Genomic DNA, 15,389 nt, shown 5'->3' on the forward strand with positions numbered 1-15,389 from the left:
CAGTTCTTCCTCTGAGCCGCCACAAAGCCCTCTCAGCTCATGCCTCAGCTTTGAACTTTATGGAGATTAGCATGAGGCAACAGTTGCTGCCCCCCCAACCCCTCCCCCCCCACCACCCGCCGTCCGTCAGCATCACCCGTGCCTTTGTTGTGTCGCCGAGATGCCTGGGGTCAAATTGCCGACCAAAGAACAGAACTGCTATAAGTATCATCCCAAGGCTGTTAAAATAAAAACCAGTTATTATATTAAAAAAACAATAGTAATAATAGTTCAGCTAAGTTTGTCCATTGGTTAATTGACAGAGACAGACAGACAAATTGACAGAGAGACGGGCAAGCAGACACAGAGGAAAAAAGTCAAAGGTATAATTCAATTACTTGGAAAACAAACAAAAAATACTAGCAATAAATAATGGAACTTTTTACTCCGTTGAACACACACACACACACACACACACACACACACACACACACACACACACACACACACACACACACGAACACACACACACACACACACACACACACACACACACACACACACACACACACACACACACACACACACACACACACACACACACACACACACACACACACACACACACACACACACACACACACACACACACACACACACACACACCTAAGCATCCAGAAATCCAAACAAAAAGAGACATAAATAAACACACTGTGCCTGAAGGGAGGGGAGAAAAGACGACAACACACACAGCACCGCCACACCATGAAAAGAGAACACATAAAACACTGTCACATCATGGAAGGAACACAAGCAACACCACCACACCATGAAAACAGAACACATATAACACTGTCACATCATGGAAGGAACACAAGCAACACCACCACACCATGAAAACAGAACACATATAACACTGTCACATCATGGAAGGAACACAAGCAACACCACCACACCATGAAAACAGAACACATATAACACTGTCACATCATGGAAGGAACACAAGCAACACCACCACACCATGAAAACAGAACACATAGAACACTGTCACCTCATGGAAGGAACACAACCAACACCACCACACCATGAAAAGGAAATGAACCCCTGACTTACCCTTTCCTCTGAATGTTAACCTGTCCCTTCAAAGGTGGGCGGAAGGGAAGGTGTGATAATCAGGTGCATCCCTTTACAACAAACAGACTAACCTTAACAGCCCCTCTAATACAACACCATCTATATCTCATTTCCTTCCCCTGAGTCGCTTTCCTTGGTGTTATAATATTAAACATTTAGTCGCCCACGAACACACATTTGATATTCATAGGAGTTGTGGGCCACTCCAGGGGTAGTTTGTTCACCATGGTGGGGGGGTGACAAAGCTACTCTACCATGAACTCTAACAACACTCCGATAACGTGTTTTACCTCCGTTTTTTAGGTCTTTAGAAATAATTGATGTGAGATTCGGTAGCATTTAAAACTACCGACGTAAGTCTCTTCTTCTTTATCCTCGTCCTCAGCCTCGTCTACAGTCTTGGTTAGCACTGTCTACACTTGTCTCATACCTGTATAATGTCACGACCCTATTACAGAATCTATGTTAATGCGATAATTTAATATATTCCCAACGTCATGTTTGCTGTGGATTATATTTTAATGATGCCTTTGTAATTACTGTTGTTATTGTTGCTGACCGTGGAGGTAATTAATTAATGGCTCACGGAATCCTTGTTGTATGTAACTGGTGGCGCTGCAGGAATAAAAAATATGATGGATAACAGAATACAAACAGACTCAGGCTAGCGGATTTATTTTAACACGCACGCACGCACGCACTCTCTCTCTCTCTCTCTCTCTCTGGCCAGTCATACCTACCTGTGATGACATGTTAATGCATAATATTTACATATATTTACAAAACAGCTCAAAGAACCCTAAATTACCAGTTAAACATAAAATACCACACAGTTACTGCACACAGGCCAAGCCTTTTAAGCCTGATTTTCAAGCGGCACTACAAAACAACAACTCACTTTAACGCCACGATCAAGCACAAGTCAGAAATGCTGTGTAGAAAAGCTGCAGACGAGTCCAAAGAGGAAACCCCGACTACACTTTGAAATGAATACAATTACGTTCAAAGTTTTACGAGTTTCGTACATTTAGGGACACTGTTTCCTACTTGTAAAAAAAACATTAAACAAGAACAGTCTGTAACTAACTCAACTCGCTCTCTGACATATGGTGAGCGTTAGCCAATGAAGGCTTAAAACTGCAAAATGACACGGCAGACAGGCAGAGGGGGTCGTGTCAAGAAGAGAACACGAAGATGAATCACCCTATGTTGAAGCAAAGCGCTGAGCTCTGCATGGTGGAAAGGAAGACCCACCGCTTCCTACCAAGCCAGAACCGGCGCGTTGCTATGCACAGGGCATGAATAAGCCAGAGGGTGTCCTGACCGGGGCATAAAAGCAGGTGCAGACACAGACCAGGAAGAGGGTCATGCTGTGACCATCCGACACAGACGCAGAACATGAATGGGACAGGGAAAGCGTCGTGCTAGGGGCACAACACGACACAGGGAGGACTGACAGAGCGCGGGACGTTTTTTTGTTTTAAGGTGACCCTACTGGCGCTGCAGACGGAAGAAAACTAATAAGAAAAGTAAGACTGAACCCACTGTGAAGGAGACAAAGAGCCTCTCGGGAAGAATGAGTAAAGTGACACTGATCATGGATGTCGCCGGCCGATGCTAATTATGAAGTTGATAGGAAACCAAAACTTGAGAAGGGAATTTATCTTTAAAATGAAGAGTCGATACGGCGAATAAAATTATTTGAAATTATTAAGTAGAAAATAGTCTCCTAAACACTGCAGTACAGTGTAAACTGGGCCTCATGACATTAGACAGATGCATTATTGTCGTCACACTGTTACTTGTGCGATTTAACGGGAAACTCAACGTTGTACCGTCCACCGTTGAAAGCTGAGCGGCGGCCCAACGCATCAAACAGTGGTGACGCGGTAACGACCTGCTGCAGGTGATAAGAGTCATCCACAAACAACAAAATTTTCCAACAGACTAACACCAAAGTTGTGCCTTTACTGCTGCAACATCGTATTGCTACTACAGCGGCTACAGTCTGTGTAGTTTCCATAGTTACTGGTACGTATAACAATACGAACAACGCCAACAAAATCTTTATCAACCACTTCATCAACAAAGTTTCAACTTTCTTTATTAACATTGTCGCCGACACTGTTCTTATGCCAATAATTTCAGCTACAACGTTATAATTACCTTCTACATCCCTCCAACTTATAACCCTTCTTTGGTGACTCGCAGCCGCCCCTCCTCATCAAGGTGACGCGTCGAAGGCTGCCATGGAGACGCCTCCTACGTTTTGTTATCTCTTCACGACAGCGTGACCTTGGGACCCGTTAGTTTCACAGGTCTTACCTTCTGAGTGCAACGGGAGCCTGAGGAGAGGCTGAGCCTGCCTAATATGTGCCACTCGAAAGTCGTTGGCTTGCCAAACCTCCGGTAACAAGTTCTGCCACTCCGGCAACACTTACCCAAAGTTCTCTCCTTCTCATTTGCGTTGTGTCACGAGGAGTGCCACGGCGGAGAGTTTGCAGTGACATGCAAACCATTGAGGTAAATATTGCTTGTCGAAGAACGGTTCTCGATATCTTGTCCTAATGGTTGCACCCTGACTCCCGAGAGAGCACGGCAACGCTGGCTGATGGAGGCAAAGGCCGCTAAGCACCTCACTCCCTTGTGTGTGTATATATATATATATATATAAATATATATATATATATATAGATATATATATATATATATATATATATATATATATATATATATATCAGAGTGAGGTTCTGATACTTAATCATCTATTAAAATATAATATGCATATAAATATATGAGCACACAGTACATATTGATAGGTCATGGTCTACAAAACACGAAAACAAATTATTATTTTTGTTCCTTTTTTTTGCAGTCCATTATAAACAATAAGAAAATTTTTAAACCAAGGAAATGATCTAACAAAATAAAACTAGAAATGCCCAGATACTTGGATTATATACAACAGCAGAAAAGAGGAAGTAAAACACAAAAGTTAAAAACACACAATAGGCTCCTTTCGCTTGTCGTCATAACAAACAAACGCCGTCTGAGCAAAGCTTCGTGCGGCCTCTGACAAAGACGGTGATGGATAGAAGAAGAAGCCGCTGATAAAGATGGATGGGGGTTCGTCTGGGATGTTACTGGCTGCTCAAACAAGAATAAGCTTTTCGAAATACGTTTCTAAAGACTCTGGATTAAACAAGAGATATGTGAAGAAAGAGAAAACAACACTGGAACACTGAAGGAGGTCGACAGACAATACTGGCCGGGCAGACATGTTCATACCGCAGAAAAACATCTTGCCATCATTTTGCGAGGCTCTTTGATGCACACAAAAGAACAGGTTTCTCGAAAATGTTTTCTTTAGACTCTACTGAAAACAAGAAATATGGGGTGAGAGTGAAAAACCATCACGGGAAAGACAGGAAAAACTGAATGAAATATTTTCCGTCGTTTGGTGGAGTTATTGGTTGTGAAAAAAAAAAAAAACGACATGAGAGTATAATTCCAACAATCTGATAGGAGTAAACAATAACAACAAAACTCTGTCCTGATTTGGCCAATTGCACTCATTCATATCAAAGTCAATGGAGTTTAGGTTACACCGCGGCAGGCTGAGCCCCTTATAGCACTGTTACATGACACTAATGAAGACAGTGAAATGGGTAACAGTCTTGATCTCATTTAAGGTTATTAGGCCATAATTGTAATATAATCTTTTTTTTTTTTTTTTACAGCAAAGGAGACAGTTCAAGGGCACAAAAAAAGCAAACATTAATAAAAAAAAGCCCGCTACTCACTGCTCCTAAAAAGTATCCAAAGAGATGGCCGAAAGATAGGTCAGTTTCGGGAGGAGACTTACACATCATTTTCAAAAATTTAGTTCGCAATCCACTGATGTTCCGTGAAAAATAATGCCTGTGATCTTTTCTTTAAGGGGGTTTTCTTTGAGTGGATATTCATATTTCACGAGTCGATAACTTCACTCTCAAGGCTCAGTTTCCTTTCCCGGGCGTTGAAGCGTTCGAGGCAGGTTTATCAGAGCGATCCTCTTTAAGCCATCCACGAGTCCTGTAACTCTACCACTCCTTCCGGATACTGAGATGAAGACCCTTCTTACTGACTGTCTTATGCTCTTAACTTGACACTCAGCTGATTCGTCTTCGTAGCTTTGCCTCTTGTTTCAATGCAGGGCGGCGTCACTAAAATGGCTCGTCGTTTACTACTGTCGCTGCCTGCACTTAGACTTTAGTGTGGCGGCACCTCCTCATGAACTCCTGCCTTCAATGAGATCTTACTCGTCTTGTCTTCCTCTGATGTTGCTCCTTCAAGCACTCATTCTCATCCGAAACTCCTGTTATTAGTAAAGTAGTTTCCATTATGCTCTTTGATCCAAAACTTCAAGGTATCGCAGTTAATAAGCAATAATGGTGACTGTTCGTCAACTTGAGCTTGTCATTTTTCAAGTATCTTATTAATGTTACTACTAGGTGAAGTAAAGGCATTTTTCAACTTGGTTCAATGAAGAATGTATTCAGTCGTTCTGTAAAGGTTTGTGTTTCTCGTAGGGACTAGATAATAATAAGTCCTTTGCCGCTCTCGACAGCTAGCTGCGCCGTGTCTTCCTCAGTAAAGCTAAAGACATACATTCAGCCACTTAAACTTGGTAGACCCACTGGAGGTCAAAGCAGCAGTCAAGCTCCGCGGTGACTCTAGCGAAGCAGCAGCAAGGCGCCTCTGATCTCCGCGGCAGCCAACAATAGGAGCGCGCGCGCACCCACACAAGCGCACACACACACACACACACACACACACACACACACACACGTGGGACGTCGGGTGGCCCATTCATTAACAATGACCTAACACATCGTCTACTCGTAAGTACTGTTTTTGTGTCCTTGAGAAAGAGTGGTGCAGCTCCAATAATCGGGACTCGTCAGTTCCGTCATTATAACACTAGGATACAGAAGGGTAGATGGAGAATACTCGTACAAGATGTAAGACGCCATACACGTGACAAGTGTTAGCTATGAGAACAAGTTATCCAGCAATTTCTCCGCCCTGAAATGTCCTTGAAGCACAGCAATGCAGTTTCAACACTCCGTGCTGACAATCAGGCAGACATGCCCCTAAACACAGGGCTGCAGAGCTGAGCCTTGCTCTAAAGTATTTTATGCTGTCACGACCGACAATTCTTCCTGATCGCATCCCGCCTTTGGCCGGGAACGAAAACCAATGGCTGTCACTGGTCTGAGTATTGCGTTTTTCTTATGCAAGACGTTTTTCTTGGGAGCGACTTCCAGCAAGGTCACACTGAAATGCTGTCGACATGTGTCTGGCAATCCCGCGGCAAGGCTGCTCGTTGTTTCCCCCTCGACATTTCATAACTTTATCTCCACGAGCACCGCCGTCCTGCTCCATGCCTTCACGGCGTAAATCCATCGTCTCGGCAGAGCTCGGGTGGCGTAACACACAGTCGATTCGTCATAATGAGAGTTTTAGCGCCGCCATTAGCCTGTGCGGGGTGATGGTGACGGCCAGCACTGCAATACCACCACAACGGGCGCGTGATACTGTAGACCCACGACACCCGCCGACAGAGGGAGGGGGTGCGCCGTTGATGACCCGCAACACTCCACCAGCCCGCCGCTGAGAGGCCAGGCACAGGGACGTGAGGTTATGAGCAGCGACAAGGAGGCACTGGAGGAAATCAAGAGGGTCTCGTCATACCTGATAGCCCGCAATGACCCCCGCACCTCACCGCCATTATGACTACCATTACCTTTGAAAAACGCGACCTCTTGGCTGTAACCGAGCGCACCAACCACGCACTCAGCAGCTCCGGAAGCATGAGCACGTGTGTGTGTGTGTGTGTGTGTGTGTGTGTGTGTGTGTGTGTGTGTGTGTGTGTGTGTGTGTGTGTGTGTGTGTGTGTGTGTGTGTGTGTGTGTGTGTGTGTGTGTGTGCCGGCATAAGCACAGTAATGTGTTTCGTATTACTACAAAAACGTCCGGCAAAATGTGTGAGCATTATGTATTTAACTGCTCGAAAAAAATACTCAGTTGAATTCATCAATTATTTTAACCTTAAAATTGGGCTTCAAAATTCATATAGAAATTTTCATTAAATGGATTACATCTAGTATGCATTTACCTGTATACAAGTTTAATAAGTTTGCATTTACATTTTTTGTTCACTTTACGGCTGTTGCATTAATATTCTTTGGAGCAGTTCGTGGTCATCGCACTAACGCACAGAGCCACGAGCCTCGGTCATAGGCAGGGCGCGGGTCGTCGGTGCGAAGCCCTCTCAGCAGATCGTCCTCTTTTGTCGCCAGATTCGTGTCTCATGAATCTTTGGAAAGCCCACATGTTGCCACCCGCGCCACGCAACCGGTATAATGGAAATACACAACTCGATAATATATTAATACATCAAAAAGATATAAATAACTATCATTCAGAAAGAGGAATTATTTATACAAGTTATGACGTCAAAGAGGACAGACGTAAAATGAACGCCCGGCGGTGGTGGGCGGCGGCAACCCAAACCATCAACAGGGCCAAGGCCTCCTGGGAACGACTTTGCGTGGCGCTGCAGCGACAAATATAAATGAATTACTGTCAGTCCTCTGTTTTGGCCATTACATTTTACCACGTCAGGAAGCATTTTAAGTTCTTTAATTATTTTTTTCTCGGCGCAGCAGCCATCCATCCAGTATAGACGGGGTTCACTGGACAATGGTGCGATTTGTAGGCTCTATGCCCCCTCAGGCTTCAAATAGCGAAATATATTTAATAAGAATCTGTACCATATATCCATCCTCCAACACGACCAATTTCCGGCGGTGAACGACTATTTTCGACCGACCTCTATCACCCGTCATCGATCACCCACACGCCATCCATCACCCGCATCCATCACCCGAAGAGCGAAACACATACAGACCTTGTATCAACCGTGACTTTGACCGTACATTCAGGTAAGTTAACACAATGAGATAACAAAAGCTATGAAATAAAGGAGCGTCACTGATAATAATATAGTCCACCCGTGTCAGCAGGGCAGAGATGAAAGACCAGAGTTCGTTAAGACAACATAAAGCTGCAATGGCCCTTGGTAATTGCTTCTGTGGGGTTACGATGTCATAAAAAATCACACAAGTAGGATGGGATCGGGTTAAATACTGATACGAAGGGGAGCGACGCAACAAGGTTTTACTCCATCATAATATTAAGTTGTTCTCAGTGAGTCAACAAACAAATAAAACATACATGAAAAAAGTTTCCCGGTGGTTTTCCAGAAAGACTTAAAATAGAAACTTCGTAGCGCAAGAGCGGCTTTAACTCTGGGGAGCCTTGAAACTCTTCTCTTCAAAGTATCTACTAACTTGCAGAAAGGAGAAAACAAAAGAAAGTGAGTCTGCCGCAGCTTTTACCAGCATGGAGTCAGTTAAAACGAGAAAGCACTCTTACCTGCTCTGTTATAAAGATGAGTAGGAAAGGCAAGGTACCACACACAGCTCTTGCGAAACGACACATCAGGAAGAATATGAGGTCGCCCAGCTGACTCTCGTTTACTAATGGACAAACAGCAATGTTTCTCAAAACCAGTAAACTAACCTTAAAAGAGACCACTATTTTAAATGACAACGCATCCAAATAGTAGAACAAGTAGTAAATGAAGAGTAGAAGTGTAATCGAAAAGATGTCTAATACTCACGGATCGGTCCCCAAGCATGTGGACGCGGCAGGGCAGGAAGGCGGTCTGGCCGGAGATGACAGTGAGGTTGGCGGGTGAATGAGCGAAGTAGGGGCGCGGCCGACCCTCCCACCATTCCTCAGGCCGCACGGGTGTCGCTCCTGCAGGTAGACGGTGTAAGGTTAGTGCTTGTGTATTAGTGTTAGTGTTTATGTTAGTGTTAGTGTGCGTATATGGGGGGAAGGGGGTGAACACCAACAATAAAGAAACGTCAGCGTGATTAAAACTTTTTCTTATTCGCGGCAAAATAGCAATAAAAAACTGTCTATCTCGTCACTTTCCCGGGTCGTGGGCTGCGGGCTGTTAACGAAATTAGTTTGAGCACAATCTGAGCCTTTGTGGGCGGCAGCACGGCCAGGGGCGAGGGGCATTTCACGGCGGCAATAACTGTCAGCCCGTCACTCTCATTACAACCACCGTCACAGTAACTCGTTCCCGTAAAGGTTCAGTGAGCGTGACGCGATCAATGGCCTCTGAGTGTCATCTTCATCAGTGGCTGTGTATAAACAACGGATATATTCAATACTGGAAGTGTACAAACAGTGGACGTGAATAACAAAAAAGCTTCTAGCCATCAAGAGAAAGAGTCATACATCCGAAATTGACCTCTCCTCTTACCCATCTATTCTCTTCCCCTTTAAATAAGTGCATGTCGGGCTTTTTTTCCTTTTTTTTATTTCTGCTCTATAGATACTCCCTTTGCTGCAAAAAATAGCAAACTTAGGCAGCGATATCCACAATAGATGAATACACGGAGGCTGGCAAAAAAAACTTCATATTTGTTATAAAAAAAGGCGGATACTAGAATTGTGGAGGAAAAAAAAAAATCAAATCACAAAAGACTAACAAATGAAGCATGAATTTGGCCACAAGAGGACGCGTAATTCAATCATTCATGCAGAGTTACCGAATGCAAGTTCAATTATTTCATGGCCGGTGACAAGTCGAATAAAACATAACCCGGGGACGTGTGCTGGAGTATGGGGGACGGGGGGGGGGGCGGGGTGAGACGAGGCATGTGGGAAGGGAGAGGAGGATGGGATACAATCATCACAGCAAGGGGTGGGATTGTCCTCGTCTGGGGGATTATTATGAGGGGTTGAATCCTACTACAAAAGAGATTAACGTGACTCTCACCAGGATGTCTTGTTTCCATGGCGCTATTTGTATTAAGTCGCCATTATCACTTCCCTTTACTTACCTAATCTCTCTCTTTTATTCTTTTATACTCGTTTATTTATCTATCTATATCTATTGGTCTGCATATTTATCTATGGTAAATATGTTCGCCTCCCACAGTCAGAGCGTGTCGTTTCTACTGCTTAAATGACACTCCCATAAGCAGGTCTGGGTGCGAGAGGGATTTAGGGGTCCTATAGTGAGTTAAGCAGCGGGTACACACTCGAGACACAAGGCAGAAACACAGTGAAAAAAGCGGAAAACACACACTCATTAGAAAAGAAACAACGTGTGACCTAATTCACTCACCAATCCGCTCATTCACTTTATTCAATTTTAGTTTCTCTCCATCTGTTTGCCCGTATCTATCTATCTATCTGGCTATCTAGCTAGCTTATCACTGGTGCTGCTCTTGCTCTGCTCATTCAACATTTTTTCTTCCTTCTTCATAATGATGGGATTCAACACAACTCGTACCCAGAACAGATAAAAAAAAACATGGGTGTAAGAGTATCACACAAGAAAATAAAGAATATGCTGGTCTTTGGATGGTAAATATGTTCGCCTCCCACAGTCAGAGCGTGTCGTTTCTACTGCTTAAATGACACTCCCATAAGCAGGTCTGGGTGCGAGAGGGATTTAGGGGTCCTATAGTGAGTTAAGCAGCGGGTACTTCTATTTAAAGTTATCTATAGACCTTACGTGGTACCTCAGGGGAGGAGATCCCTCGATACATAAATCAGTCCTTCTTCCCCAAACGCACGCGCTGAAAATGGATGAAGGCAGCTTGTTTGTCCGCAAGATGGATGCTGTAATTATCGCCGTTGCCGTGCTAATGATAATGGATTACAGCAACCTAACTCGCCGTTAATAAGTAGTTCCTGATGGTATCCTGCACCTATTCTTGTGTGTGATGAGCAGGTCTCGCTGTGATACTAACGGCCCAGCTCTTTACCACAAGTCCTTTCTAAGTCCCGTACTGCTAAGCTTCACTAATTTCAATGAGTGTGTAAAAAATTAGCGTTTGCCGGCAATAAGTCAGTCTCTATGTAGATTGTTTCCAATCGCATCTTGATTTGTCTCTCTATTACCAGCAAATATCGGTGAGCCAGGAGAGTAATGTTGAGTTCAGATTCAAGATTGAGATCCAGGAAATGATGTAAGACTCGTAATATTTCCGGATATGATTAAAAGTACTACACGTTTCCCAGTAAAGGCCATCACTCTTCTTAACTTCAAAGAGATACGAATACTGGAGGACAAGTGAAAGTTCCAAGACATTTATTCGGTAAACTTGACAAGAGAAGTATACTGAAAATAACAGTATAGTAGTAGTAGTAGTAGTAGTAGTATAGTAGTAGTAGTAGTAGTAGTATAGTATGCGTTTTTTTTTTATTTTTTATTTTTACGTTGATTGCCTATTGCGCCGGTAGGCATCTTCCCGGTGGGGCCTGATGGTCGGCCCAAGGCTTCTTCCAGGTGGGGCCTGATGGTCGGCCCAGCCCGTTCTGGCGCAGGCGAGTGTTTATAGTGGCGCCATCTTGCATTGGCTCATGCTGCCCCCCGGAACTTGTTCTTGATTCGCTTGGACGGCTTCCTCTAGAGTCCGGGTTGATGGGTGGTCTTCAGGACAGCATGTGGGTAGTTTTAAGCCACTCGGCGGTGACTGAAAAATCCGAGTGGTAGCGTGAGGATTCGAACCCGCGTCGTCCATCACGCGGTGAATGTGGGCCCAGTACGCTACCACCTACGCCACCGCCTGTTGTTGCTGTTGTTGTTGTTCTTGTTGTTGGTGGTGTTGTTGTTGGTGGCGGTGGTGGTGGTGGTGCTGATATAATGTTGTAGTACAGAAATATGGGAGGCACTACCAGTACGTAAAAGCAATTCTTATTCTTTCAGTGGCATAAATCATTGCATAAAATATCGAGGTTTCTGGAACATGTTTCTGGTCCAATTTGTGCGATTCTAAAAACTTATAACAAAACATTACCAGCAGCATTTTAAGTTTATAATACCGATTCACTAAATACAAAAAAAAGTTTATATAACATATTTGGTGGGCGCATGAAAATTAAACAAGCAATCAGGAGTTATTCCCTCGGGCGATCTGGGAATATTACGAAACATTAGTCACGTGAACAAATCTCAAACCACTTGAATATGTATTAGCAGCTGCCAGTAATGACGAAATTTCCAGCAAATTTAGGCAATCTGCTCTAATTACCTAAGCAATAAGTCTTGCCTCTTTTACATTTATTGGTCGTTATATCTGATAGCGATACACAGTTACAATCGTCACTGGCAAATTAATGAATCAAAACGGAATGCATCACCGCGCAGTGTCACGCTGAAGAAAATGCTTCAACGATCTTGAATTTTGAGGCGCAGATAATTAATTGGAGTCACGCAGTAATTATACGGTGTGCTGCCGACGCCAAAAAAGAGAGAGAGAGAGAGAGAGAGAGAGAGAGAGAGAGAGAGAGAGAGAGAGAGAGAGAGAGAGAGAGAGAGAGAGAGAGAGAGAGAGAGAGAGAGCGAGAGACAGAGAGAGAGAGAGAGAGAGAGAGAGAGAGAGAGAGAGAGAGAGAGAGAGAGAGAGAGAGAGAGAGAGAGAGAGAGAGAGAGAGAGAGAGAGAGAGAGAGAGAGAGAGAGAGAGAGAGAGAGAGAGAGAGAGAGAGAGAGAGAACCGAGGGATAGTCAGAGCAAGGGAAACAAGATGCAAAACAAAAAGCGATGCAAACGGAAAACAAAACAATACATGTTATCTTAGAAGCATTTTTGGAAACATTTTCGTAAAACAATTTGGGGCTTGAAGGAGGCCCTGCAGTGTTCCCTGGGGCACAGCGAGGCACGTGACAGCCACTGTAAACAATATGACGTGTAAACAGGTACGTGCAGTCACCAAGTACACGCTGTAAACAGATACATACATGATGCAGACACATGAGTGCACACAAGTATTTGCCGTGAACAAGCAGGAGAGGCAGCCCCCTGGTACACAGTCAGGCAGGTGGATGTATTTACTTCTGCCAGTATCTGAACGCAGCCAAGAGGGAATCATCGGACACCTCTCCAACCATTTAGGGATTTTGATGGGAATATTTTCCTCGCTTGCTTTATCGGAGTGCTATGGTGGGCTTTGCTTTTTTTTTTTTAACGGTGAGCAGATAAATTACTGTAAACTGTAAAAAATAACCGGCTGCTTCGGACACTCGGCACTGGGCCCTTGCCTCCGTGCCAGGGACTGAGGGATTGCGGCTGTTGCAAAGTTCGGCGCCGCGCCACTGCGTCCTCGCCAGGGACTGAGGGAAAGGATTGGGCCACTGGCGGTAGATATTTTTATTCTCTTATCGACAACTTATTATAAAGCTTGACGCTCAAACTGGCGCTGCTTCCTAACATAGAAAATTTGTACTATGCTGAATGCCAAATGATCTACTTTGGACAATAACATAAAAAAAAACAATTTATTTTTATATCCATTCCTCATTAAGTAATCGGGTAATCAAAAATAAATCTAATGACATGAAATTATTAAATTAAGCCCAGACGTCAGCGACCCAAGCCCTAAGCTTAGGACGACTTACGTTACCCGACAACGACTGAAATGAGGCTGTAAAAACTCTATTAGCGGCGTGTCACGGTGGCTCCGAAGATTCCTTTGGGGAACTATTTGATGAGCCTCTTCACGTTGTCTTCCATCCTTCTCCTTTTCCTCCCTCCTCCCTCCACACGGATATTTTAATGTCTTTGTTCTGCACTGAAGGTCGCTCCTCGGGGTGATGGACAGTCAATTTATTCAGCGGTAATAGAGTTGGAGTCTTTACATATTGGTGTTTTATATATTTTGCATTGATGAGGAAGGAGAAGCAGCGAGGTGTGTGGGTGCTGCGTCACTGTTGGTGCATGACGGAACAAACTGAGCTGCGATACTGTGAGGATGATGGGAAAAGCCTTCATTTTGGCACGGACTATTCAGGAATTTGCACCTAACATTCACGTAAAGTCTTTCAGCTGTCAGTATAAAAAAGTCTTACACGAGTTTTCGATACACGAGAATAAAAGTATCGAAGTTCAAAACCTTATAATAAAATGTCAGTTTCAGATGAATAAAGATATGTATTAAACAACACTAAGAACTACTATGATATATAATTTACAACAACATTATTCAGTGTGCCAGTTCCACACAGCTGTGATTACCAGAAGGCTTCATTAGGTCGCCATGCCACGGACATGGAATGCTTGCTAGTTGTTAAGGAGGGCAGATGAAAGTAAGTCTCAGTCTGACATGTGAGATGGAGGCGAAGACACAGCTGGAGAGGGAGAGACGGAGAGGTGGAGGATCTTGCCAATACACTAACGGGTCAGCGGGTTTCAGGACTGAATGTAGGTAAATGGCGTTCCCTCAGGCGACTTCTTCCATCAGCTACATTTAAGTGGGTAGTAAATTAGAGACTTGAAGCTCGTCAGACGAATGGGAAGTCCTCAAGATGTCGTTTGCCTAAGAGATGGTGAGACATTCCCGTTTGAAGAGACTCTTCTCTTTCATTCCCTCAAGTGCTTCATCAAGTCAGCCATTCAGTTCACCTGTCTCTCAGCCTCGAGTCCGTCCTGTCGTCCCTCTGACATTCCAAAGCTCCCCTGTTCGCCAACCTGCCTGCCTTCCTTCCTTCCTGCAATCCCTAGATTTCTTCGTTCCCTCTTTTCCCTCTCATCTTCACTCACACACACGCAAACAGTCACAGTCTCTCTCTCTCTCTCTCTCTCTCTCTCTCTCTCTCTCTCTCTCTCTCTCTCTCTCTCTCTCTCTCTCTCTCTCTCTCTCTCTCTCTCTCTCTCAAAATACCACCAAGATATAAGAAAGGTTGTTGTGGTTGTCTTCCTCACTATGAAGAATGTTTCATAATTTCTAATTATATTTATTCTAATTCTATTTTAATCATAAAACGTTCCTTGGAAGAAAAGTCTTCACCTTTTATCTTGCGCGAAATCTCAAACTGACTTTCTAGGCTACTTGCGGCGCTGTGGATTTAAAAAAAAAAAAGAAGTGTCGACCTGAACACTAAACTAAATAATCTTCAACTCTCCTTTGGAAGCAAGTCTTTGAGCTCAAAGAGGAACTGCAGAGCGTTTGAAGTATAATTTTTATATTCCTCTGATCGAACACGGCTCGGTGACTTTCAGACCTTCAAACAATTTCCTTGCCAGAAATTTTAGGAGTAACATTTCAGTGATCCATCCCTGCGTGGGGGACGCACTGTGCTCAGGGAGCCTTAGTACATTTCAAAGGCAATGGCTCGTAGTGGTGAGTAAATCTTCACAGTGG

General features: G+C 44.0%; 1 protein-coding gene across 2 annotated transcripts in view; it reads right to left on the reverse strand.

Moving 5' to 3' along the window:
• The window catches only part of LOC126997483 (myotilin-like), a 196,446-nt gene that overhangs the window by 43,027 nt on the left and 138,030 nt on the right, over window positions 1-15,389 (reverse strand). For both annotated transcript variants that reach the window (XM_050858587.1, XM_050858586.1), the window contains one exon: window positions 8,842-8,981. In XM_050858587.1, the coding sequence (XP_050714544.1) occupies window positions 8,842-8,981 (140 nt within the window). The remainder of the gene's footprint in view (window positions 1-8,841; window positions 8,982-15,389) is intronic.

The sequence above is a fragment of the Eriocheir sinensis genome, chromosome 12 (genome assembly GCF_024679095.1).
Source record: "Eriocheir sinensis breed Jianghai 21 chromosome 12, ASM2467909v1, whole genome shotgun sequence".
Taxonomy (NCBI): Eukaryota; Metazoa; Arthropoda; class Malacostraca; order Decapoda; family Varunidae; genus Eriocheir; species Eriocheir sinensis.